The 24,461-nt window shown below is 42.7% G+C and overlaps 4 protein-coding genes across 5 annotated transcripts; 3 read left to right on the top strand and 1 right to left on the bottom strand.

The window, feature by feature from the left end:
• Positions 1 to 2,385: 2,385 nt before the first annotated feature.
• actb1 (actin, beta 1) lies at positions 2,386 to 6,411 on the top strand. Its single transcript, XM_049566840.1, has 7 exons — positions 2,386 to 2,523; positions 3,580 to 3,705; positions 3,796 to 4,035; positions 4,594 to 4,840; positions 4,947 to 5,138; positions 5,314 to 5,495; positions 5,738 to 6,411. Exons 2-7 carry the CDS (start codon positions 3,583 to 3,585, stop codon positions 5,879 to 5,881), a joined length of 1,128 nt encoding a protein of 375 aa, XP_049422797.1. The 5' UTR covers positions 2,386 to 2,523; positions 3,580 to 3,582; the 3' UTR covers positions 5,882 to 6,411.
• A 1,045-nt stretch (positions 6,412 to 7,456) lies between these two features.
• Positions 7,457 to 14,511, top strand: fbxl18 (F-box and leucine-rich repeat protein 18). Its single transcript, XM_049571658.1, has 7 exons — positions 7,457 to 9,733; positions 10,387 to 10,584; positions 10,769 to 11,118; positions 12,137 to 12,272; positions 12,368 to 13,446; positions 13,594 to 13,812; positions 13,908 to 14,511. The coding sequence occupies exons 1-7, from the start codon at positions 9,680 to 9,682 to the stop codon at positions 14,062 to 14,064; spliced, it is 2,193 nt and encodes a 730-aa protein (XP_049427615.1). The 5' UTR covers positions 7,457 to 9,679; the 3' UTR covers positions 14,065 to 14,511.
• Positions 14,512 to 14,641: 130 nt separating this feature from the next.
• LOC125885859 (stonustoxin subunit alpha-like) lies at positions 14,642 to 18,136 on the bottom strand. Of its 2 annotated transcripts, none has more exons than XM_049571661.1 (4): positions 17,849 to 18,136; positions 17,334 to 17,391; positions 16,876 to 16,926; positions 14,642 to 16,481 (listed from the first exon to the last, which is right to left on the bottom strand). In XM_049571661.1, exons 1-4 carry the CDS (start codon positions 17,849 to 17,851, stop codon positions 15,961 to 15,963), a joined length of 633 nt encoding a protein of 210 aa, XP_049427618.1. In that variant the 5' UTR covers positions 17,852 to 18,136; the 3' UTR covers positions 14,642 to 15,960. The 2 variants fall into 2 exon arrangements, with proteins under 2 accessions (XP_049427618.1, XP_049427619.1); XM_049571662.1 differs by having other exon boundaries at positions 16,876 to 16,923.
• A 168-nt stretch (positions 18,137 to 18,304) lies between these two features.
• Positions 18,305 to 24,379, top strand: ptcd1 (pentatricopeptide repeat domain 1). Its single transcript, XM_049571660.1, has 8 exons — positions 18,305 to 18,914; positions 18,998 to 19,138; positions 19,742 to 19,960; positions 20,051 to 20,152; positions 20,430 to 21,107; positions 22,050 to 22,166; positions 22,407 to 22,589; positions 23,938 to 24,379. The coding sequence occupies exons 1-8, from the start codon at positions 18,435 to 18,437 to the stop codon at positions 24,181 to 24,183; spliced, it is 2,166 nt and encodes a 721-aa protein (XP_049427617.1). The 5' UTR covers positions 18,305 to 18,434; the 3' UTR covers positions 24,184 to 24,379.
• The last annotated feature ends 82 nt before the right edge of the window (positions 24,380 to 24,461 follow it).

Here is a 24,461-nt window from a genome sequence, read left to right as displayed (position 1 = left end):
TGGTGTCATGTGTTCACTTTTCTTTGTCAGACTGGAGATTGGGGGGTGGATTTCTGTCTGGAAATGTGTGTCTTCTAATTCAAAGAGTACCTCACTCACGTCTTCCTCTCTCTGTTTCACTGGAGCACACACACATGCCACACTTCCTCTGAATGCAGCTGGAATGTGATGCCATAAACGACTGGTAGGGAGTGTTACGGGCAAATATGCACACTGCATTGCGCTCCTATAATTGTCCCTGTCCTGGGAAAAGGAATAAGGGAGTGATTCATTTGGGTCGAGGGGAAATGTGGCGTATAAAGGAAGAGAGTGAATGTGTGTTTAAGGGAAGGAGAGAGAGGGAGAGAGATAGGGATGAGTGAAAAGTGGACAGAAGCTACCTGCTAGCTTCTTCCATATACGGTCTTAGTCAGAGCCGAGAGCCAGGCCTGTGAGTTTCTCTGACTGGGCGAGTGAGCAATGCAGGGAGTGTGTACATGTGTGCGTGTTGCAATGCATGCATGAGTCACGCACGCCACTGAGTTATGAAATGGCTTGGGTGTCCGGAGGAAACATTGAGAAATATCTGCCAGGGAGGAGTTGATGAGTATAAAGTTTAAAAAATATATGTATTGAAAAATGGTGTTATCTCCCTCCCTACATGTAATTCTTCAGGGTCTGATGAAGAATAGAGAAATGAAACCCAAGGCAACATGCACACGCACACACACACACACACACACACACACACACACACACACACACACACACACACACACCCTTAAAAAGGGAGATTCATTCATTTCCTCAGAGTGGTCACATGACCTCAGCAGTGCATTCTTCCCCCCATGTGACTAGCTCCAATATCTCCTTATATGGACGTCATCCAAAGGAACTCTTAAAGGGATGGTTGTCCTGCCCTGGGTCTATACTTGGTGTGTGTGTGTGTGTGTGTGTGTGTGTGTGTGTGTGTGTGTGTGTGTGTGTGTGTGTGTGTGTTTAGTGCCTGTCTCGAGCAGGATTTAATGCCACTCTGGAAATCCAGCTCCCTGATCAGCTCATTCACTCCCCTCTATGTTATCCTTAGCTGCCCCACACCTGATGACCTATGGGTACTTGTGTGTGTTTGTAGGTCTGTGTGGTCACTTCCTGCGTTCATCTGCAGAAGTGAAGCGCTCTGAAACCTACTTCCTGTCTCCTTTGGTGAGCCGGCTCCCATATATCCTTATTAGGAACACATAGAGCCACTGAGAATTCCTACTGTAAGTTTATGAGTCTTTGTCCGGTGCCCTTATTGAGTTAAAACAGCACCCTGACACACCCACTTAAGTCTCTGGTCAACTTACAGTATGAGATGAGCTTTGCATGATGACTTCCAAGTGTGTTATCATAAAAGAAAAAAAATCTAAACATGTAATACAGGTTAGAGATGCACCATCCCTGTGTGTCATACTTGGGTGTGTCTATGAGCAGGTGTATATGCATATCAGCGTGAGTCACATTCCTGAATAGTAATTTCATTTCAGCACCAAATATAGGTATGTTCCGGAGAGTGCACACCTGTCTATTACATCACTAAAGCAAGCAAGGTTAACCTGCACCCTCCACTCACTTAAGCATTACAGGCGATGAGAGATAAGAGATTTACACCCTCCTAAGTGTTTGCTGTAAACATACCTCAGCTTGACCACATGTATCACTGTCGCTCTGATCTGCATGTGTGTGTGTGTGTGTGTGTGTGTATGTGTGAGACACTGGTATGCCAGGCAGACGTGTTAATCAGGGTGTTAACAGTGCTGTCAGTGACCCCACGTCCTGGCACTACTGACCACGAGTGTCTGCCATGAATTTGCAAATGCATTAGCACAGTCTTCAGTGCAGTCCTTTGCATTCCCTCAAATCCTTCACTTAAACTAGATGAATCACGGATCTGTTTGTCTGCACTTTTCCACCAATGCACAAATATAGAGCAGAAGACAATAGCATGCGTATATGAATCAAATGAGACTTTGTGTAATCAGGATGTGTAAGCCCCCTTCCCAATGTGCATGATGTCATGGATTAACACTATAACAGTGGAGACAGTTCAGTAGAAAATAACATAAAAACACATTTCAACTTGTTTCACACTCAAGGACTCTGCTGGGTGTTTTGCAGCTGTGATTTGTTGCCCATGTGTATATCACCCACATTGAGATCATAATAATGATGAAGAAGGATATAAAAATGTGTTTTATTGAACACTGAACGACCCCAGATTGGTAGTATTGATAGTATATAGGTTAGTTTTGGTGCTGCTTGTCCCCCCTGTCTTGTCAGAGCGCAGGACCGTTATGCATGCGCCACACCCAGTGGATGCGGCAGGACCAATCAGAGGGCGCCGTGCGGAAAGTTCTCCTTTTATGGAGAGGGGCTGCAGCGCGAGCTCTGATAAAACCCTGCAATTTATTGGCGTCCATTGCAGTCAAGTTCAGACACTAAATCCTACCGGAGTGTAGCGCTCAGTCACAGCCTTCCTAACGCCGACAACCCTCCCTCTAACAGGTAAGACAACTGCGGTGCGAAGATGAAAGTTTCTGTCACATTTTAAATACCTTTTGTTTTAACACAAGTGTGTGTATTATCACAGCCTGGCGCCGGTTAAGTTACGATGTGGGGTTTTCTGTGTGACTTCCAAGTTGCAGCAACCGTTACAACTGCTAACTGAAATTCACATTCATTACATGTCTTTGAATGGGCACCGTTAAAGTTTAAGGGGATGCTGCCGGTAACATTTAACGCCTTTAAGTGTGGCTGTTTATCGGCATGCTGTCGTTTGTATTAAAGAGCTGGTGTGAAATAACCCGGCTGCTCCGTGCTGTCACCACTTCATCACTGAAACAAATCAGACGGCGTTAAAAAAGCTTGACCTTCTCGCTTACATATAAGCATCTGCTTTGGCACGGTCCCCGGGTCTGCTGTCTCCGATTTCACACACGGACAGATGATGGCAGATTAGACGGATTAAACTTAAAAGACTTCACTTAAATTGCATGGAGACATAAGAAAAGGTTGCGTTGACATTACAGCCACAATGTCATTTGGTTATCAAGTTAAAGTTACGTCTAGCAAATATCAGAAGTTGTTATTTATCGTATAACCTTGTAGGTATGAATAATGGTCACGACAAAACTGTGCATCTGATGGCTGACATGATAGTGAATGGAAGTTTATGCACATCAAAACTGCTGTATGAAATTGTGCGTTAGAGATGTGTGGTTGGTTAATTCAGGGATGGTGATCCCGGTAAAGGGAGTGGCCGGCTGTCGGTGTCATTTGAGGTTTAGCGACACACGGGGCGGCTTCACGGGCCGGGCTGCCGCCGTCTCTAAGCTGCTCTCACTTTTGCCTTATATGGCCATGGCCAGACCGAGGGAGAAACTGCCTTTGTTTCTCAGCTCTGGATTTGGGCTGGGACCTGCGCCACTGCGACATCCAGCGTCCAGTCTCCATAATGACAAGGCTTCCACCCAGTTGATGTTTGCCAGATGTAACTCGTAACTGTCACAGAGCATCAGTTGTAACCACCCTTCCTCTTTTTTTCTTCCTTCTCCTGCTCAGAAAATGGATGATGAAATCGCCGCCCTCGTTGTTGACAACGGATCTGGTATGTGCAAAGCTGGCTTTGCAGGAGATGATGCTCCACGTGCTGTGTTCCCCTCCATTGTTGGACGTCCCAGACATCAGGTACAGTTTGTGCAGAATATCATATCAAACATTAATACCTAAACTTGTTCTACATTTGTCTTGATTTTAACCTCCTGTCTTCTTCTCTAGGGTGTGATGGTTGGTATGGGCCAGAAGGACAGCTATGTCGGTGATGAGGCACAGAGCAAAAGGGGCATCCTGACCCTGAAGTACCCCATTGAGCACGGTATTGTCACCAACTGGGACGACATGGAGAAGATCTGGCATCACACCTTCTACAATGAGCTGAGAGTTGCCCCCGAGGAGCACCCAGTCCTGCTGACAGAGGCTCCCCTGAACCCCAAGGCCAACAGGGAAAAGATGACCCAGGTAACTACAGCTGACATACTGACATACTGAGATCCCCTCAATCAGGAAACCCTCTCAGCTCACTTTTAGGGCCCCGCAACAGGAAAGCGTGTTGCCGCTCAGGCATTTCTTCCTCTGCTCAATCTGTCCATTTCCTCCTGCTCCTTCAACCTCCAGGTTTCTTCTATCCTGTGCTGATCTATTCATCTCTGCGGATGCTTCAGGTTTCTATCTCTCTGCACTGTGATGCATCAGGAATGACTTGTTGCAGCATGGTCACTGCTGATTAAATTAGGCTTGTTTTTAAGACTTCCTAAAGTAGATAAGCATTTAACCACACTGGTGTCTGCATGATGCAATAGATGATGGTGGAGCAGGTTGCTGCACTCATTTTGTAAGTCAACATGACCTAACTAAAGTACAGGTTATTGTAATGACTGGTTTTAGTATGGATTTTCTACTCAAAACAAAACAGGCCAGTGTGCTGTGCTTTTCTTGATCTGACTGTACTAACCCATACCAGCTTACTTCAGGTTACTTTGAATCAGTGACTCATCTCTCATCTCCTCTCTCCCCCAGATCATGTTTGAGACCTTCAACACCCCTGCCATGTATGTGGCCATCCAGGCTGTGCTGTCCCTGTACGCCTCTGGTCGTACCACTGGTATTGTCATGGACTCTGGTGATGGTGTGACCCACACTGTGCCCATCTATGAAGGCTACGCCCTGCCCCACGCCATCCTCAGGTTGGACCTGGCTGGCAGGGACCTCACAGACTACCTCATGAAGATCCTGACTGAGAGGGGTTACAGCTTCACCACCACAGGTTAGCTCAAACACTGAATAAAACAAGCTAATATTTTAAAGCAAGGGGAAAACTGACAGGGGAAAAAAATGGAACTGGCTCTAAATTGTATTTTCTTGTCTTACAGCTGAGCGTGAGATTGTGCGTGACATCAAGGAAAAGCTGTGTTACGTTGCACTGGACTTTGAGCAGGAAATGGGCACTGCTGCCTCCTCTTCATCCCTGGAGAAGAGCTACGAGCTGCCTGACGGACAGGTCATCACCATTGGAAACGAGAGGTTCCGTTGCCCTGAGGCCCTCTTCCAGCCCTCTTTCCTTGGTGAGTTGAGTCAGGAAGACTAAATGAAATCTACGTATGGACGAAGTTTGATGAAGGGAGTTAAATGGTTAGGAAGAATAGGGGTGTTGTAGCAGCAAATAGAGTTGAGAATTGTTTTAAATTTTCTCAGAAGTATGTGAAACACATTAACTTTTTACTTTACACCCTCTCACAGGTATGGAGTCTTGCGGTATCCATGAAACTACCTTCAACAGCATCATGAAGTGTGATGTGGACATCCGTAAGGACCTGTATGCCAACACTGTGCTGTCTGGAGGTACCACCATGTACCCTGGCATCGCTGACCGTATGCAGAAGGAAATCACTGCCCTGGCACCCACCACCATGAAAATCAAGGTATAACTCATCCTTATTATTGAGACTCGCATCCTCCCTGAGGCAATGATGCAAAAAATGTTCCAGAAAGCTCTTTACCTCTACTGCCACTCAGTGGACAAACATGGTTAATGCAGTGTTCAAGCTCTTTTGCTTGTTCTTCAGCTGTAGACTTAAAGTACTTGTAGGATGTAAATGCATATGCAAACAGATGTGGATTGACTTATATAATTTAACATCTTATTTTATCTTGCTCCCTGCAGATCATTGCTCCTCCAGAGAGGAAGTACTCTGTATGGATCGGAGGCTCCATCCTGGCTTCCCTGTCCACCTTCCAGCAGATGTGGATCAGCAAGCAGGAGTACGATGAGTCCGGCCCCAGCATTGTCCACAGGAAGTGCTTCTAAACAGACTGTCAGTCCCCTCCCCCGAAACACACACTGCTACAAACCCAAACGACTGGCTCTGCATACATGCCTACACCAACACACTGGTGTATGCTGAGCCCACAACACCTCTTCCCATTTTCCCTCATCACTATGGCTATGGCACCATGCCCCCTGATGGGGAGAAACTCTGCAGGAAGTCCAGAGCGTCCCAGGCGGTGTGAATGTGTGAGGAACATGATGTCCATTGTCGTGTTTGTGTAGGTCATTCCAGATGTGTTTGTTCACCACCTTATTTGCCTCTATGAAGGTTTATTCTCTGGTGGGCCCACTGCCCAACAGACCTCTGTAGTATTGCTTATGTAAATTATGTAATCTGAAACTTGTTTTGTTTTTGTACTTTCAGCCTTAAACGATACTTGGTCCAGTTTGTTTTTGTCATTATGCAAAAGACAAAGCTTCTACCTTGTATGGGGGTATATGAAGGATTGTGCATGGGGCTCCAAGCCTCTGGTGTACACAACAACCCAATAAAGCGCACATGTCTGAGATTCTGGTCTGTCTGCTTGGTATTTATTCATCTTAGCTGATACGTATTAAAGGGAAATCATTAATCATCCCAGGATTTATACTGTATCAACCACACTAACTTTCACATATACAAAGATCAGACACACGTTGCATCACACTAAGATTAAACGTCACTGAGAAGACATTTTCAAATGTCACAAAAGAAGCACAGGTGTAAATAGGTGGATTGCTGAATTTCATTTAGCTGCTTCAGTTTCAGGGTCCTGGTGTTGAATAGAATAGGACCATCATTAGTGGCAGTAACACCTGTTGGTTTATACTATAGCAAGTCAAGTCTGCTGGGAAAAAGGCCTATACTAAAACACTTATCTTGTGCATTCAAATATTGCTATAAAGGCTCTCAACCAATCATTTTTTTTGTAATTTATTTATACTTTTGGTCCATCCTGAAAACTTGTCAACACTGCACACCAGTTCTCAACCTTTTGTGTGTCAAGGACCCTAAATTGACACAGTTTTGCTTCAGAGACCTCCATCTGAATAGATTATTATTAACTTCAGTTGAAGATAACCGTGCAGGAAGTGAAAGCTATGATCACAAGTCACTCTTATGACTAACTCACATGTGGCTCACTTCTGTAGTGAATTACATAGTGAAAATAAACTACCACTGAGAACCACTAGTGTGAAGCATTAAGTGGCATAATTCAACCTGATTGTTCTTAGAGGACTAAAACTGCAAACTTTTACCTCAGGCATACAGGCCGGGTTTAAGCGTTGTACTCTAAAGACAGACTTTGGGTGGAGTATCGCTTCACTGTGAAACTTTTTGTTATAGTGCCATCATGTGGACAACTACATTAGTATAAGAAGTAAGTATAAATCAGATATAATGACTTGTATCAATAACTTTGTAGGACTACTCAGAAGTCATATATGGTTGTGCAACTGAAAACAATAAGTCGCAGAGAGTAACTCAGTTTCATTAAAACTTCACATTTATTATCAAAGGAGCCATGTGCACTGATTGTTAATTTACAGACACATTTTTTTAACCTTCAGCTGTTGATGAATTTTGATATGATTAGTTGGAGCACATACTGTACTGCACTCTGCTGCAGGAAAGGTTTGAGAAGTTCATACTGTGTGTTATTTCCCAGTGATAAATATCCATCACAGGTTTTGTGAGCATTTGATAAAAGAAGGAATTCTTGTCATCATCATCATCATCATCATCACATTGACATAATCCATTGTTTAAAAAGCAGTTTTTCACCTTAATCCGTGTCCCCACATATTAGCAAATGTTTACTTCTTTTCTTCTAAACTGTGAAATTAACATTTTAAGCAATCGCTCCCATTAACTTTGGATAGTAATCGAATAACTACAGAACAAATTTGTAGTTCCATGCTCATGTGTTATCTGCTTGTTAACCTTTTCTGTCAGAATTAAAGCAGCCAAACACTGCATTTATATCCACAAAATAAAACAAAAAGCAGTCAGCCTGTAATATTATAATTGTCTTATTTGAATTTGATTTTGGCCGAGTAAATTCACCAACAAGTTTTTATTTCTGCTTTTCATACTCAACTCAACTGGGCTACTGTAATTCTAAAGGTTGCCTACTTCCATTTTACCGAACTTTATACTTCCACTCTGCTACAATTCAGAGGGAAATATTGTTTATTTACTCCACTACATTTACAGCTATAGTTAACAGTTACTTTGGAGATCAATGTTTTACATACAAAATATATGCTCTGTTTATAATGTATGATGCATTATAGATTAATAGTTTGAGATGAAACTACCCCACAGGATAAAAAAGTACCTAAAGTATGCACAGCTAAAACGTAAAATGCTGCTTAAACAGTAATGCATATGTTTTTGGCTAATCCAATACTACAGCCTAACATCACACTGATAGAGGGCATTCTGCTGCCTCATACATGTTGCTGCTTCTATTCTTCTACTTAAATAAGCTTTTGCAAGGTTTTTACTTGTAGTGGACCAGTGTAGGCACCAATAATCACTAATCAAAACCATACATCGTGCAATCACATCCATAAGGCTAGAGTACTTCAGATTACACAAAATATCCACCTGTTTTGTGTTAAACCACAATATCTTTTTGACTCTGTTACTAAGATAACAACAAATAAGAACGCTATTATCGTAAAAAGCCTAGTCCCAATTAAACACACAGTCCCTTACAATTGCCCAGTGTGGCTACACATTTGTACAAAAAAAATGCCTGTCTCAATTAGACGCCTGGTCTGGTTGCCAAGCAGCTCATTTTTTCTTTACACAAGTTTTTCAGATGTATCAAAGCAGGTTGTTGGCTACCTCAAATTATGTGTCCATTCCTTGATTACCCTGTAAGTTATTCATATTCCCTTAGTCCGTAAGGGTCCTCAGATCAAAAGAATCAAAAGGTATTTTCATAAAAATTAATCCAAGTTGTGAGTATTGTTTTAACAGGATAAGTGTAACTCACTCTCTCTCTCTCTGATGCGCTGTCTGTCAGAGCTAGATCAAATTAATTATTCATAATTAAAACATTATCTGGAGTCTAATTTTTAACAAGTAATATTCATACTGCTTTAAATGAACAATTTGATTGTGTTTCAAATCTTTGCCAAGCAACAGTTTTGTGTGCAAAGAATTAGAGGCCTGTCCCATATAGACTCCTGTCCCAAATATTGCCTGGGCTATTAATTTAAGTCTTACTGTATGACCTCCAAAAAAAAATAAAAATAAAATAAAAAAAATGGTAAATTTATATCTAATAAAAACAAATGAGGTGTGTTATATCTAGGTTTTCATCTCCTTTGTACTGTTTCATGTATGTATTATTTTTTTTGCCATATTCTTTTTTCATGTCGGATTTTGCTGTTTGACTTCATTTATATTAACATTATTGATATATTTGAATAATCCTGCAGTGCAAAGAAAACCATAAGTACTTTAAACACTGTAATGTCTCTTTACTGTTTTTACTTATAATTTTCTTCTTTCTAAAAAAAATAATAATTAAAATTTAGTACAAACTACAACTTTGAAGAAGCTAACGTTACTCTTGCTACTTTTAGAAAATCGTATCGGACCGACAGGAAGTGTGTCCGTCACTGACAGACTTCCGTCAGTGTGCAGCAGCAAACTTGATCCGTCCTGTCAACGGCTGGACGTTCACACCACCTCCGGTTCAACAGAAACTGGCTTGATGGAAACACGAATCGCTGCTCGGCTGGATGAACATCAAAAATAACGTTTGAATCCCAGTGACCATGAGTGGGACCGTGAGAGGGATTTCAGAGGACATGGACCGACAAATCGTACAGGTAGGTTCACTGACACACCTCGACAACACATTAACAAACGGTAACGGTAGCGTTACAGCTGAGCCGACGAAGTGAACTAACGTTAGCTAATGTTAACGCTAAGTGAGGTTTTACCAAGCTTCACCCAAATTTCTGCTCATTTTTCTTTCAACCAAGTTTGGTTAAAGGCACAGACAGTGGTAGAAAGACGTGTGGTTAGGTGTCTTCTTTTTATTAACTAATTTATAGGAGTGGACCAACCGACCGACCGACCGACCGACAGACTTCAGCTGGTAGTAATACTGACGTTAATGTCTGTACACTTCTGTAAATTGCTGCATAGTGTCTGAGCTCAGGATTCAAAAAGCTATATCATTGAAACATACATATTTTTACTTTCTATTCGGCTAATGTAGCGTGGTAATGGTATCACCCCCTAATCTAAAAAATGGCACTAAATTGTCATATCACCCAGCCATGATGTAGTTTCTCAATAACAGCTTCTCTCTCTGTGTTGGACCTCACTAACAAAATACCAAGAATTAGAAATGCTACCAGACATTAAGAAAAGAGTTGTTGCATCTAGGTGATTCTTTGTGTTTGTTCAACTGTTGACTGAATACTCAGAGAATCTAAAAGCACTTAACTATATCACTGTTTGCTGTCTGTCTCAGGCTGTATTTGACGAGGACACAATGTCCTCCACCTCGGTGGGGATGTCAGATTTGTCTGATGAGATCCTTTTGTGCATCCTCCGCCATGTTCCAGTGTGTGACCTGGTGCTGAATGTGGCAAATGTCTGCCACAAGTTACACACACTGTGCCACGATAAGACGCTGCTCACAAACGTCAGCCTGTCTGAGGAGTATCTGGTAAAGCTGTTTATCATCACTAGAACTGACAAGGCTTCATATTGTTTAGTAAAGATCACTGTCACAGTTTCTGTTAATCTTTGAGTTCATGCATGTGTGTGGAACTTTCTGTGTATATTAAAAGCATGTCTTTCACAATGTGGAATACTTATTTAAATACTTATTTGTTCTTTGTCTCCTCTAGGCTGACGATATGTTGGTTCAGCGGTTATTGAGGCAGCTAGCCAATTACGTGCAGTCTCTCAGCCTAAACGGCTGCTACTGGCTGTCTGGCTCTACAGTGGAGCTTCTTGCTCGCTGCAGAGGAGTGTTGCACCTTGATGTCACCGGCTGTCGCCTCACTTCCCTGCGTCTATCCCGTATCCTCTCCTCGCTCTCTCTGCTCAGATCACTTGCTTTTGATGTGACGCCAGGCTTCAACTCTGCTCAGCTCAGTTCAGAGGCAGTGGATACGCTGAGCCGCCTGTTAGAGCTCAGACAGACACTGTTGACACCCAGCTATGGTGTGGTGCCATGCTGTGCCCAACTCCGCAAGTAAGAATCTGTTGGATTACTGAGATTTCACATGACACCTGTGTCCAGAATTACTCCTATATATTTACTTTTATCCATAATAATTTGATTATCTAGATAGCAGCTGTAGCATTTATGCATCATGTGGTGTCCACGGAAAAAATACCAGGATATCCAAGATGTCCCACTTCATCCGGTCACATTTTGCAGTATGCAAGCCAGCATGTTTTTCTGGCTATTGTGACCCGACAGTCCCCTGCACAGGGTAATATTCATCACATTGACTGAGCCGCAGACAGATGTGCATACTGTATGCAACAGTACATACTTTTTAAGGGCAGCTGCAGTAACTACTAAAAATAAAAAGAGAAAGATTCGGAGCACAATGTTCCATCATGTTGGGGGCTCTGTTAGGCTGTACTAGGTAAATACTAACTCATCTTAGTTTAGCATGTTAGCATGCTAACAATGGCAAATTAGCACCAAGCACAAAGTACAACTGAGGTATTTGGTCATCAACCAAAGCATTAGACAGATAGAAGTTTTGACCTGGTGGTGGTGTTAAATGAAAAGTGAAGGGGTCGATTAGATTTTAGAGGGGAACAGAAATGTCTGTCATCAAAACTACAAAAGCTAACCTCAAGGTGGCGCTAGAGGGAAACTCAGGGGTTTACCAAGTCAGCAGGATGTATTCTCTGGGGATCATGGCTGTCTGCAAAACTTTTGCCAGTTTATCTTGTAGATGTCAAGATGTCTTATGGATGAATAAAATGTTTTGACCTGTTGGAGGCACTTGAGGAAAAGTCAGTGGATAACCAAATTCATTAGGCTGTATCCTCTGGAGGTCATGAGTGTGGCATTGTGTCACAATCAAATCCCTATTCTTTAAATTAGTTGTTATACACAATGTTAAATACTAATTCAGAAAATTCAATGAGCGTTCGTGTGTCATTTCAAAGCACATTATTGCTCTCTAAGATCTTTGTTACTGTTTTAGTGCTACAGTTTGGAATGTGTGTGTTTGTTTTGTGCATCGCAGGCTGATGCTGCAATTTGACATCTCTGATGTAACCAGAGAGGGTATCGGCATTTGCTGTCAGTTAATGATGGGTCAGAGCAGTGTGCCACATTACCAACAGCTGGAGGAGTTCACTGCCAGGCTGGCTCCAGGAGAGGTGAGCGTGGGTGTGCATGTACATGTAATGTGTTCCCATCTGCATTTTACACTGTGCAGTTTGTTACCAGTGGATCTGTGTGTTGATGTCCTCAGGTAAACCAGACCTTGCTCCTGCTCTACCTGGCAGTGTTCAGCGTTCATGTTCCAAAGCGTCTCAGAGTTTTCCTCGTGTCAATTCCTGGGCCAAACCCTGCTCACTGGCCCGCTGCTCCCTCACTGGCCCAGAGCTTAGGTCAACAAGGTGACCTGGAGGCGCTGCAGCTCCCTCGTTCCTGGCTGGATTCCTTATCCCTAAAGCGAGCCCTGGAGGGAAACAGTCCCAAGCACCTGAGCTTCAGCCGCTGCCCAACGTTGTGGCCACAGGTGTTCCAGTCATTACTGGAGGGAGGAGTCAGAGACACTAAGCAACTGACCAGCCTGAACCTCAGCGGGATCAACAAGGTCCTTTACTCAGAGTGTAGGAGTGTGGAAGATCAGCTGGTTCCTGCCACAATGAGCCAGTTGGCAGTCGGCTGCCCCAACATCAAACAGCTGAACCTGATGCACACACACTATCACCATGAAAACACACCTGTTGTAGGTGGAGAAACACACCTGTGTGCCAGCTTGGCCAAGCTCACACACCTACGCTCTCTCACTCTGCCTGCCTGCACCTTGTCAGATGGTTTAAACAAACATCAAATCTCTACAAACAACACGTCTCCCTCTGCGTCGTTCCTGGGGTTAAAGAAGATTCCACGGATGGGGCTTCAGATTTACAAGCCTGATTCAGATTCCTCTGTGTCAGGGGACAGCACCTCAGGGCTCACTCTGCTCCTAGCTGGTTGCCCTTTTTTAGAGACCTTAGAGCTCATTGGTCCGGGTTTTGTCTCCGTGCTGCCTCGGCTTGAGCCCTGCACTCGTGCCACCGTGGAGCCTCGTGGCATGTGTGCGTGGGCACAAGGAGTTGGTGATGCACACTTGGCGGCACTTGAGGCTTTGCCTCGATTGCGTCGTCTGACTCTAGCTGGGCTTCCTGGGGTCCTTAAGGGGACAGGACTGATACAGCTGACCAGGCACTGCAAGGACCTACGGGTATTATCCCTTGCCAACATGGGATCAGTAAAAACCATGAACTACGCCCCCGCCTTGCTGGATACACTTAAACAGTGCACACAGCTCCAGGAACTCAGGTCAGAAGATGTCTTTGTGTATCCTTCATTGACTGTAGCACTAACCATCAGACAGTCAGAAGTATTATTGTATGTTCCTTTAGTGAACAGATTTTCTTTCAGATGAATGAAAGAATGACTGAATTTTTGTTTGTCTGTGTGTTTTAGATTAGAGCAGCCCTACCTGAATGCCAATGCGTCATTCTTTGAGGCTCTGTCCTGCTGCTCTCATCTGCAGCGTCTCTGCCTTATCTCACGCAGCGGTACCTTTGACCCACCGTCTGCAGAAACCTTCATGGAGCGATGCCACCATGTCATCATGTGCCACATGTTCATGGGTTGCACTTTGGTGGCATGTCGCACACTGCAGAAAGCTCTGCTGGACAGGTCAGTGCTTGTGCGTGAGGACAAACTCAACGTCAAACACTAAACAGCAAAAGAAAATCTAAAATTCAGCTTTTCTTGTGTTTTCTTTCTGTCAGATTTTCAGTCGAGCGTCCGGCCCTGAGTGTGGTCATCTATCCACTACAACACGAAGACCTGCCTGCAGTCATCAGAGACATCCCACTGACACTGCTGGATAGGATCACTCTGTTCCAGAGCCACGTGGCCCAACCACCACATTTATCACCATTGTGACATCAGCAGAAAGCTTCAGTGTGACTGATGCTCAACAGCTGAGGTGCTCAGATCATTTTATTCTGCAGGAAATAAAAGAGACAAATTAAAGCACTGACTGTCATCTGCACAGTGTTTTCTGGTGTTGTGATTTGTGACATCAACATGTGTTTCAGGCTGCTCGACAACAACACATCAACCATGATTGTTTACATTTACAAGTCAGAGTAATGATGGTCTCCAAAGGGTGATTAGCTGGTGGGGAGTTTTTAGTTTACTGTTCCAGGACATTTCACAGTTGGGCCTACATTGTGGTTTCTCAGTCAAAAATAACGTTTGTTACTTCATATATCACTCTGTACTTTAGAAAATAAAGTGCCAAAAATACAAAAGAAGGGATGTAATGTTCAGATATTTAGTACTGAGAATCTAAATAAAATGATGTTGTAATAAACTCCATATAAATTATTTTTAATTCTTGTCTTTGTATCACTTGTCTGTTCACGTCATATTTTTGAATGGTCACAACAGATGCACACCAGTGTTTTAGTGTAGGTGGTGTCACCCAGTCCCCACAGTGGTGTCAAATAAGACTTGAGGAATAGTCTGACATTTTGGGAAATACACTGACTTGCTTTCTTGCCAAGGTAGAAAAGACTGATATTACTGTGCTTTTGCTAATTTTAAAGCTATAGCAGCTGGCAATTAACTTAGCATCAGCCTGGTTAAGAAGTAGTCCAGCAATTAACCTCCCAAACAACTTATTTTCACTTGTTTTTGACAAAGCAAAATGACTCATTCTGCACAATAATATAGAACAAGAGGCACAGTAACAACTGATAACAACTCTGACATTTTAATCTGTTAATATCTGTAATAAAATCTAATAAATTATAAATCAGTGTTGATCATAGAATTACATGGAACAGTCTGCAACCATGTTAGCTGCTCTATGAGGTTTCACTGAGGCACAGTGGTGCTTTTAGTTAAATGCTAACTCTGCTGGCATGACTAGGAATGTGAATGTAAATGACTTTTAAGATATATTATTGTGATTTGTTTAAATCAACCCAGCATTGATACTTAAGTCTTTCTTATTAAAAAAAAGTAAAAAAAAAAATAATAATCAAAGTTATGTATTCTCTGCAGTCTGTTATATGTTCTGCATCATTCACTGTCCTACTAAATAGCATTAATGTTCATCTCCACGGTGGACTCAGTGGGGCAGGAGCACAGAAAGTTTTCTAGCATGTAGGGCAGCCTATGTGTCCTTTAATCACCTGTAAGGGCTCCCTAGAGGATATTCACTCAGGTCTTTTGCACACTGGGCTTCTGTAGAAACAGCGACAGAGCCAGACATAAACATTCGAGGCATTTTCTGGCAGCCATGTGGACTATTTTCAAGCCATTTGATATCATGGAGCCCCTAAAATCATCATTTGGGAAAAGCATGATAGTTGACAATCAGTCTATTAACTTTTTAATATTTATAGATTCCTTTATTCCACTGAACTCCTTGGCATATTTTAGGTAGGAAAGGAATTTGGCATAAACAATTTACTTATCTTGAAACCTAATTTTGTTATACTATGCAGTAGTAGAGTTCACAAAATTAATGTTAAGCTGTCACAATTACATTAGATTTCTTTAGGGAACGGCGTAATAGGGTAAACAACATGGGCATGTGTTATTATCTGAGTGACACACAGCTTTATAAAAAAACACAGGTTTATAAAAAACATTTGGGGCTTTTGAGACAACATGGGGTGCCCTCCGCCCAGCCTCTGTGTAAAAGACACTCCATCGTGTCTTATCTACCCTAGGGGCTTCCAAGCACCTTAAGAGCATAGGGACACCCCCGTCCTCCCAAGTCCACCAGTGGTGACATGAGATAGTTGACACTTTTAGGCTGGACCTCTACTCCAAGTCACACAGCTGAGCAGTGAATGCGACATACAGCCCTGGGTAGAGTGGCTTTGTGAACGTGGTTTCCTCTCTGTGCATCAGCTGCAGCGTCGTGTCACAGACACAGTAGTAGGCCAGACTACCCGCCTTATGATCGAGGTACACGCCGACTCTGGAGGACTGAGGCTCCGGCACCTCAGTCTCCTCATCATTGTGTCTGAAACATTTGCTGTTACTGTTTATGTCTAAACTCCAGGATTTGTCATTGCACCCGAACGCACACTCAGAATAATAGTCTGATCTGGCAAGATCTTTGTACGCCACTGCTACTTCAACAGACCTGTCAAACTCCACCTCCCAGTAACAGCGTCCAGTCAGACCCTCTTTGCACAGCACCTGATAGAGGTGAGAAAACCTGTCTGGGTGTTCAGGGTAGTCCTGGACTAGATCTGTGAGCTCCGCCTTTCTGTTCCCCTCAGACAGGACCATCTCTCTGTATGCTGTGTTTGGGTCCAGGGTGAGGTGACAGTAATCTGTGAGAGGAGAGGAAGAAGGGGACAGATGTATAAAAAACTGAGTTATTTAAACACCTCAAGCCTCAACGTGTGACTGCATTTTGTTTCAGGAATAGGCCAACATCAGCACTCTCAACTGGGATGCACAGCACTTGCTGTGAGGTGAAGAAATTTAACCTGTCTGGAAAATGGCTTCAGGGTAGTCCTACTAAAGATCTGTGCATATGTCTAGTTATATGTAGACATTATATGAACCATATATCTTGTATGTCCATATAGTTTGGGTCCAGGGTGAGGTGACAGTAATCTCTTTACTACAGAGTAAACACCTAATTTCCATGGCATGTCACTGTTATCTGTTATCAATCTATGAGAGACTTTTTTTTTTCATCATTAAAAAAAAAGGACTCACATTTTAAGAGGTCTACTCTGGTCTGAGGCTCATCCGTCAATGAATCATCTGCTTCACCAAACACAAACACACACACATCACACGTTCAGTCTCATATTAACAGTTCTTTTCATGTGCTTATATGTGACGCTAAAATCATTGACATGCTATTCATAAGGATACTGTCGACATCAATGTATTACATAATATGGCAAATATTTAAAAAGTCTTTAATAAAATAATAATAAAACAGAGAACACCACACGAATTCATACAAAAAGTGTAATCAATCACAGTTTACATAAAACCATTCATATGGACAACAAACCATAATACACTTAAATTATTACTCAATGACTTCACTGAAATTTGATAACACAGTATGAAATGATAACGCTGATATGTTATTCGGGGACAGAGTCCATCCATGTGTGATGCTGGCACATTTGTTGCGTGGGTGTGTTGTGTGTGCTGTGTACCAGGGGCAGGTGTGGTGTTGAACACAGGGCAGAAGGGTGGAACTTGCTGGTCTTGCTCCTGTAGAAATCAGTGTTAGTAATGTATTTCTCTCTGTGACTCTGGCAGAATACAGAAAATAATCAAAAATGGTGACTATGAAATTAATTGGAAAATAATCTAATGTAATAATCAGCTTATAATGCATCCCATTGATTATGAACACACAATATTCATCTTAGAAGGTATTACACATACATACAATATGTTTTAAAGCATCACTTAATTCATTAATATGGGTTAACCCTTCATGAAAATGAATAATCTCATTTTTTTGTGGAGAAGAGGTCTGTTAAAAACATTTATTGTATTTTTTCTATCAAGTAATGTCTCCATTAAGAATCTATTTCCATAAGAATGGACGAAAACAAAACCCCGCCTAAGTAAATATTTTTTGTGTTAGTAACATGATAGGGATCTGAATGGGTTAAACTGAGTGCAGACAGATGACACACACTTGTCATAAACTACAATTTACCATTGACGCTGAAGATGCAGCTCCTCTCTTGTTGTTGCTGTGACTTTGGTTAAAACTTGTATCCGGGACGCCTGTGTTGACTCTGACAGCTTTGTCTTTGTATATTGCTAGTGTCTACAAATATCAAACTAGACTCTTATACAGTCTGGCTCACTGTCTTCACCTTGTTTCACCCCAGAAAGAGACGCAAAACTCACTGGCATGTTTATGACCAGCTGCGGGGAGTGGCCTTGGTCTACATTAAGGCATAGTAGTCTATCACCGATGTAGTCGATCGGAGCGGGACATCCTATACAGAGTAGATGAAGCTTTTAAAACAATATACGTAACCTAGAAATAAGCAGTGATATATTTAAAGTAAATTAATGTCATTGTTAGCACATTTTAGGAACCACGACGTCAGCTTTATAAATATTACTCATTATCAATTATTCAGGTCTTGCTTAGTGTCTGTCATTGAAACATCGTGGTGCGCACAACATGACAGAAGCTAACGTTACGCAGCTGTGTCCTAGCTAGCATTGTAAGTTGGATTTTTTAAGTTCTGTTAATTGTCGCGTTGTTAGATAGATTAAAATCGTTAAATATGTTAACTTCTGTCGCCTGTTCGTGTATGCGAAACGGGAGGAAAGTCTCGGCCCCTGTAGCTAAGTTGTCCCTGTTTTCAACGGTTAAAAAGTCGACCACAACCCTGAGTGTAACAGCAGTACAAGATTTGTCACGACACCGGTTATCCGGACTCCTCACGCCGACTCCCTGGCAGCTGCTGTCCGCCAGATCTGTGTCCCTATCAGCCGCTTCCCATGGGGGTGCAGACCCTCTGGGCTCACCTTCAGCCCCAGCCGAGAGCGACCCACCAGACAGGGAGAACTTCGGCTCCCTCTCCACCGACATGTCCTCCAGGAGGTCGTTCAAGAAAATGAGCCCATACATCCAGGACCTGCAGTATCGAGAGGAGGACGATAATGGTGGTAAAGAGCCGGTGAGACCTCGCAGGAGGCCCGGGACGAGAAACACACCGTACTGGTACTTCCTACAGTGCAAGAGGCTGATCAAAGAGAACAAGGTGAGTCCATCTGAGCTGGTCTGTCTGTCCCCTCACTTCCTCTTGTGTGCTAACATTACATAACATTATGTGTCCTCTCACAGCTGCAGGAAGCTTTGGATGTGTTCAGCAGGGACATGCTGCAGGGAGAGAGGCTGCAGCCGGAGGAGTTCAACTACACTGTGCTGATAGGAGGCTGTGGTCGAGCTGGACAGCTGAAGAGGGCCTTCAGACTCTACAATGATGTAGGAATATCATATTTATACACTTTTATAATGCTTATATGGTCCCTTAGCATGTTCATTAACATGTCACATGATAGACAAGATCCTAAAGTGGTGTAAAACAGTGTTCTCTGTCTGTTATATAGAATTTGTCAAGCCACAACCAGCTTGCATGTGTTATTTTTAGTTTAACTATTGATTTATAATGTAATAAATCCTACCTTCACGAAAGATATAGGCCTGATGTTCAGTGTTTGTTATGGAAACACCTCAGTTTCATACACTACACTTCTGCAGCACCACAAACTGCAACCTGTCGGTAAAGATAAATAATAGAACAGCTGAAACCGTCTGGTAAGTTCAGAAAATGACATCGCTTTACTGTAATGCAGCCTTTATAACCAGGAAAAGACAACACTTACAATATTACAATATCCAAAATTTAAGACGATATCTAGTCTCATATCATGATATCGATATATCATTGATATATTGCCCAACCCAATTTCAAGTTAGATTATTTGTCAGTTATCAGCGTCACATTTTTATATTTCAGATGTCAACTTCTTAACACAAACTTCTCAGGTTGAATATAATGTCTGTAATAATGTGTGTGTCTTCCAGATGAAGAAACGAGGTCTAGATCCCACAGATGCCACCTACACCGCCCTGTTTAATGCCTGCGCTGAGTCGCCATTCAAACAAGCAGGTCTCCAGCAAGCACTGAAGTTGGAGCAAGAACTCCGTCGTAAAAACCACCCCCTCAGCACCATCACGTATCATGCCCTCCTCAAGACACACGCCATCACCAACCACCTTCAAGCCTGCATTCACACGCTCAGGGTACGACACGATCCGACATTACTGCATGTGTGTGGAAGGTTGGTCATCTGTTAGATTTATGTTTCTACATTAGTCTGTGTGTGTTTATAGGAGATGCTGCAGAACGGCCATGCTGTAACTCGGGAGACATTTCACTACTTGCTGATGGGCTGTTTGAAGGACAAGGAAGCTGGATTCAGACTGGCTCTACAGGTAGATATGTGATTTCTAATCACACATCTTTTTCATGGTTGAGGTTTTTGGTGCGCTATGACTAAAGCTTCTTTCTGTTTCTGTTACATATTTAAAAGATTGGACTAATGCAGGTGACATGTCATTTCTTGCATGGGCTTTTTTATGTTTAACATAGCAGCAAAATTGCTATCTAAATTGATACTGTACACTTATAGACCCAACTTGCACAGTGAAGCATACAAAGAAGCTGTCATCGCATAGTCTGTAGGCTCCTTTCTCTTTGTTTTTGTTTCAGGTTTGGCGGCAGATGCTGAGATCAGGGATTACTCCAGACTCAAATGACTATAACCTGCTCCTGCGAACTGCCAGGGATTGTGGGATTGGCGATGTCGCCCTCACCACCAGTGTGCTGCTGCAGCCTGACAGGAAGTACGAGAGGGATCGTGCGTCACATGTGAAGTCAGAGTCTGGATGTAAGGATGTGGTAGACATTGACCTCTTGGAGAGGCAGTTGTTTATCCAACCTGATCCAGGCAGTGCGAGTCAGCAGGGCAGCAGACACGGTGAGGAGGAGCCCTACAGCAGACCAGAATCGAGCCATTTAGTACCAGTCAGACAAACAGAAACCATTACGCTGCCTGTTGACTTAGCAAGTGAATCTGCATCCCCTAACCTGCTGGACATTTTTGAGGGTAAGAGCAGCGGTGTGGTGTCCCTTGGCACCGTGGATGGACCCACAGATAGGCTCGCTCTCATTGGTGGAGCAGAGGGTTTCCTGGAGAAGATGGCGGCTAACAAACTGAGTCCAGACCTCAAAACAATGACTCTGCTGGCCGACACGATGGAGCCGAGCCACCAGTCTCTGCAGATGCTGCTGAAAGTCGCCAAGCAGCACAAAGTGAAGCTTGATGTCGCGTTCTTTAACTCTGTGATTCGCAAAGCAGCTAAAGCTGGTGACCTGGAGGAGGCAAAGGTACACACACACACACACACACACACACACACACACACTCTTAACCAAGGTAGAGTTACATTCAGTTCACCCAAATTAGGAAAAAATATTTTCTTAGTTACTTTTCGTTCTGCTTCCACCCAAATTCACCAGTTGTGGAAGTAACTAAGTACATTTACTCAAGTACTGTACTGTAAGATACTTTTACTTTACTTGTAAGTATTCCCATTTGATAATACAAAATATAATCAACAAATAAAGATGATTTATTATCAGGAATAAAGATTAAACTTTATTGACTTCTGAGGGTAAATTCACAAGATACCTAAGAGGAGAGGGAAACGTCTGTATTTTTGAACCTGGACCATGTTTTCTCATGTTTTTTGTGCCTAGGTGGCTAATGGAGATGAAAATTTATGACATTAGTCTAGTATTGAGAGAGACTGCTACAGCCACAGCGGTGAAACAGGCTGCAATTGCAATCCTGCACCATCAGTTTTCATCCATTAAACTGCTTGTTTTTGCCACAGACAGGTTCAGATTGTGTCAGAAGTGTCTGACAATATTACAGAAAGGATCCCTACAGAGAAAAATAAACTTTTTTTTTTTTTTTACCTCACCTGTTCCTTGTTCCAGTCTTGTGTCAGTGTGTGCAAACAAGTCTGGCTCAAGGAGAAGTCCCATTCTGAAATCTCTGACTTTTCCATGTTGTCAAAATCAGCTTAATATTCAGCCATGGCATTGAAAATCTTTTAGATAACACTAAGCTATACTTTCTGTACGTGTATACAGCAAAATTCTCCCGACATTATTCTCTCCAACATTATCGATTCCATCTCACAAGATTTCAGAACGAGACCGCTCCTTGAGTGAGACTTGTTCACATTAACAAACAGACTTAGTTTTGTAACTTAGGTGAATGGCCCCCTTTTTAAGTGTGTGCTCACTTCTTTCTCTTTTTAGTCTGTGCTGAGTGTGATGCGACAGCGCAATGTAAACGTGGATGCGCAGACATTTGGGAGCCTTGCTTTCGGCTGTGAGCAACAGCAGGACGGGCTGCAGCTGCTGACAGACATGGAGGTAAAGAAACACGCATCCTACAAGTCAGAGTGGATGTTTCTTTTTTATGTTATATTTGTGTAATTGAGGTCAGAAATCCCTCTATATTCTGTCACAACTGCACTAAGACATGAACTTTAACATTGTCATAGTGAATAATACTCCAATATTAGCAGGAATTGTTTTAGTAGTAGTAGCAGCACTAGTGAAGGACCAGGATTATGATTTGACAGTTCTTTCATCTGCATGTGTTTTTCGCAGGAGGCGGGATTTAAGCCTAACATCCAGGTGTTCTCTGCTCTGATTGGCCGAGCAACTCGAAGACTGGATTACGTCTACCTTAAAACATTGCTGAAAAGTATGAGAAGCATGGGGGTGTGGCCTAATGAGGTCATTATCAGACAGCTGGAGTTTGCCTCACAGTATCCCCCCAACTATAACAAGGTAAACACATGTACAGTTCATCAGGAAGCTTCCCAAACCAGTCAGTAGATACCCAAGCATTAAAACTTAGCAGTGTGGGTGGGTAGGTGCAGATTCTGACCGCAACCCTGAAGCTAAAGACTCTGCTGTAATCTTCATGGTACAATAACTTTATTAGGAGTGAATGAAATAAGTTTCAAATGGATGAAAAACAGATGTCCCAAAGCTTTTTGTATAAGAGACCTACAGAGGTTCATGACAGCTCTGAGCCCTTTCTGTCATTTCCAAATTTATTATTGCTATGACACTCGAAAAGTCGAGGTGTGTGTGAGCCTTGTGCTTTAACTGAGCTGTTTGGATGCTTTTATGTTGTCCAGTGCTGTGAATGTTTCCATGCAGCATATTTGTGTTAAATATCAGTGGCAAGGCCTCTCCACTAAAGTTGATGATAAAGTATGTATGTATGTATGTGACACGACAAACTTTTCTTAACCCTAACTAAGTAATTTTGTTGCCTTAATCTAACCGCCGACACCTTTTTAGGCCTTGATCAGACTTCCAGCTCAAATCTTTTTTTTTTTGGAATGTCCTCATTGTAGCTCACATCAGATGTCAAAGTGTCTTTGAACACAACACACAATGATGATGTTAAATTAAGTTAAGTGATGGAAGTGCTGAGCATATCCATGCTGCTACTAGCAGAGCACTAAAGAAGCCAAGAGGCCGAACAATAGCCTGTGGACAGACGCCAAAAAAATTATTTGGAAAGGCGAAATACTGGACCTCCATGTCCCATGCTTCTGCTTTGGAAAGCCGTGTAACCCATGTTGCTACATAGTTACTGACGCCTATGTTGTGACCATAGAAACCCATACAGATAGGCTGGTGATGTCTGGATGCACAACAGTGCTGACAGTCTGTCTTAAAGATCTGATCTGAGAAACAAATTTGATTTGCCTGCACTCTGAGTGTAGCCTTAGTCACATGAGTGGACTCACATGACTTATCGCCAACCCCTCCTGTGAAGGTACACTGTAAAAGCCTCCATAATGCCACCATAATGATGGTGGGGCGTCTGATGAGCAGGGATGAGATCACTTTGGTTAAAGCTCTGATAAGCCCACTGTGTGTCACCTGCTCAGCACCAAATATCAGACTGACACAGTTAGTGACAAGCTGGTAATATAATGCAGCATTTACCAGCTAAAGAGGCGTTTCCTCTTCCTCTTCATTCCTCTTCCTTCAAGTGGCCAGACACTATTATTAAATTCATACTTTAGATGTGCTTTCTTGACTGATTCATATTTTTATCCTTCTGCTCCCCTCTTTATTTTCTCCCCTCATCTTTCCTCCCTTCCATCGATCCCAGTACAAGTCCAGAAACAAATACCTTGACCAAATTGATGGTTTCCGTGGTTACTACCAGCAGTGGCTGAGAGACATGCCTGCTCAGGGCGCTGAGGACGATCGGGCAGGGCTGCAGTCTGAGGCGGATGCTGCAGTGTTAAAAACAGAAGCTGAAGACGGACTGACAGAGAACCAAAGGAACCAGAGGGCAGCAGCGAGGAGATATAACTCTCGTAAGAAGGACAAGACGAGCAGCGCTGCTTTGTGACAGCACTCCTGAATATATCTCTCTTTTCTCTTCTCCGTCCTCTGGTGGTGTGTTTGTATGCAGCTGTGTAACACTGGACGGACTCTGAGTTGAAGTAGCAGCTCCATCTTCTGTCAGTTAACTTATGGCAGATGTGTTTTTCTCCAAAGACTGAACAACTGTAATTTTCTAACACAATTAAAGACTGTGTATTACACTATGCTTCGTTTTGAAATCACATGCAAGATGCACATTGCTCATTGGTCTTTGCAAGTTCACTGGGAGATGAGGTGTATCAG

This window comes from Epinephelus fuscoguttatus, linkage group LG3 (assembly GCF_011397635.1).
Source record: "Epinephelus fuscoguttatus linkage group LG3, E.fuscoguttatus.final_Chr_v1".
Classification (NCBI taxonomy): Eukaryota; Metazoa; Chordata; class Actinopteri; order Perciformes; family Serranidae; genus Epinephelus; species Epinephelus fuscoguttatus.
Note: the sequence above shows the minus strand (reverse complement) of the source record. Positions and strands in the feature narration are given on the sequence as shown.

What these genes read in the sequence shown, in the direction of transcription:
- actb1 (XM_049566840.1), top strand. Translation starts at nt 3,583, where the DNA reads ATGGATGATGAAATCGCCGCCCTCGTTGTTGACAACGGATCTGGTATG. An exon ending in ACAGGGAAAAGATGACCCAG is followed by an intron (nt 4,036 to 4,593) that starts GTAACTACAGCT and finishes TCTCTCCCCCAG; the next exon opens with ATCATGTTTGAGACCTTCAA. An exon ending in CCACCACCATGAAAATCAAG is followed by an intron (nt 5,496 to 5,737) that starts GTATAACTCATC and finishes TGCTCCCTGCAG; the next exon opens with ATCATTGCTCCTCCAGAGAG.
- fbxl18 (XM_049571658.1), top strand. Translation starts at nt 9,680, where the DNA reads ATGAGTGGGACCGTGAGAGGGATTTCAGAGGACATGGACCGACAAATC. An exon ending in GCCTGTCTGAGGAGTATCTG is followed by an intron (nt 10,585 to 10,768) that starts GTAAAGCTGTTT and finishes TGTCTCCTCTAG; the next exon opens with GCTGACGATATGTTGGTTCA. An exon ending in CAGAAAGCTCTGCTGGACAG is followed by an intron (nt 13,813 to 13,907) that starts GTCAGTGCTTGT and finishes TCTTTCTGTCAG; the next exon opens with ATTTTCAGTCGAGCGTCCGG.
- LOC125885859 (XM_049571661.1), bottom strand. An exon ending in CAACACCACACCTGCCCCTG is followed by an intron (nt 16,927 to 17,333) that starts GTACACAGCACA and finishes TGTTTGGTGAAG; the next exon opens with CAGATGATTCATTGACGGAT. An exon ending in CAGAGTAGACCTCTTAAAAT is followed by an intron (nt 16,482 to 16,875) that starts GTGAGTCCTTTT and finishes CTCCTCTCACAG; the next exon opens with ATTACTGTCACCTCACCCTG.
- ptcd1 (XM_049571660.1), top strand. Translation starts at nt 18,435, where the DNA reads ATGTTAACTTCTGTCGCCTGTTCGTGTATGCGAAACGGGAGGAAAGTC. An exon ending in CCTGCATTCACACGCTCAGG is followed by an intron (nt 19,961 to 20,050) that starts GTACGACACGAT and finishes GTGTGTTTATAG; the next exon opens with GAGATGCTGCAGAACGGCCA. An exon ending in GATTCAGACTGGCTCTACAG is followed by an intron (nt 20,153 to 20,429) that starts GTAGATATGTGA and finishes TTTTTGTTTCAG; the next exon opens with GTTTGGCGGCAGATGCTGAG.